The sequence below is a fragment of the Helobdella robusta genome (assembly GCF_000326865.2).
Source record: "Helobdella robusta unplaced genomic scaffold HELROscaffold_108, whole genome shotgun sequence".
In the NCBI taxonomy this organism is placed as follows: domain Eukaryota; kingdom Metazoa; phylum Annelida; class Clitellata; order Rhynchobdellida; family Glossiphoniidae; genus Helobdella; species Helobdella robusta.
Window position 1 is genome coordinate 298,905 of NW_008703610.1, and position 1,444 is coordinate 300,348.

The 1,444-nt window shown below is 34.0% G+C and overlaps 1 protein-coding gene across 1 annotated transcript in view; it reads right to left on the reverse strand.

The window, feature by feature from the left end:
- Positions 1-708: 708 nt before the first annotated feature.
- Positions 709-1,444, reverse strand: part of HELRODRAFT_124318 (hypothetical protein) — a gene marked incomplete at both ends in the record, with an annotated part of 2,816 nt that continues 2,080 nt past the window's right edge. The window contains one exon of the mRNA XM_009012512.1: positions 709-807. Coding sequence (XP_009010760.1) covers positions 709-807 — 99 coding nt within the window. The remainder of the gene's footprint in view (positions 808-1,444) is intronic.

A 1,444-nucleotide genomic window follows, 5' to 3' on the forward strand; every position in this document is an offset into this window, starting at 1 on the left:
TGATGATGATGATGATCACATGATGATGATGATCACATGATGATGATGATGATAACGGCGATGATGATGATGATGGTGTGACGATAAACAATAAAAAAGCGTTTTCATGTGATTTAAGAATTATGATTAATAGAAGGGGAGGGAAATAACAAGGATAATAATCATAATAATGCATGTAATTAAGTGTGTATGTATGTACGTAAATATATGTATGTATGTATGTATGTATGTATGTATGTATGTATGTATGTATGTATGTATGTATGTATGTATGTATGTATGTATGTATGTATGTATGTATGTATGCATGTATGTATGTTTTATTTTTATGTTTCATGTATGTATGCGTGTATGTATTTATGTATGTATATGTGTGTGTAAGTATGTGTGTGCAACAACAACAACAAAAATAATAACAACTATATATAATTATTATTATTATTGTTGTTGCTCCCAACCTCCAAGACGATGATCAGTATGGTGACGACTCCAACTAGGTGAAGATTAGAGCTGAGCTCTTTCTGAATCGCCTCAGAGCAGCCCTGTATATTCATGTGTGTGTGTGTGTGTTTGTATGTGTGTGTGTGTTTGCATGTATGTGTGTGTATGTGTCAGCCAAGAAACCAATCAACTAATCAAACAACCGCCCAACCAATCAAACAATCAGCTAACCTGCTGGAACCAATCAGAAGTCTTGTTGAATTCAACACAAGTTTCATTGTGTACGCAACATTCTCGGGGCACTCGGGGTTTATCATCGAACACCTCGTACCAATCCGTGTAGTTGTACACTCCACAACAATTAAACTGTTTTGATTGGTCGGATGGTTTGATGGGTCGGTTGTTTTGATTGGCTGGTTGTTTTGATTGGCCGGTTATTTTGATTAGGCTGGTTTTTTTTTGATCGGTTGGTAACGATTATGATGCTTGTAGCGATGTGATGATGATAATGTTGTTGTGATGAGGATGTTGTGATGACGATGTTATGATGACGATGATGATGTTATGATGACGATGATGATGTTATGATGACGATGATGATGTTATGATGACGATGATGATGTTATGATGACGATGATGATGTTATGATGACGATGATGATGTTATGATGACGATGATGATGTTATGATGGCGATGTAATTAATCTTTTAAATCTAGAAGACAACACAATGAGAACAAACAACCGATTGTAAAAATATGGAAAAAACACAGCTAAGGAAGGGACTGTCTCATTATTAACTAGAGAAATTAAGAAAAAAATTAAGTATGACACATGACACACACACACACACATACACACAAAACACACACACATGTGTGTGTGTGTTTTTTTATTTAAAATTCCCACAGAATTTTAAATAAAAATTATATGTAAACTACACACTTATACAATTATGTTAACCCCAGCCTTAATTACTTAAAATTTGTTCACAATAAAAAAATA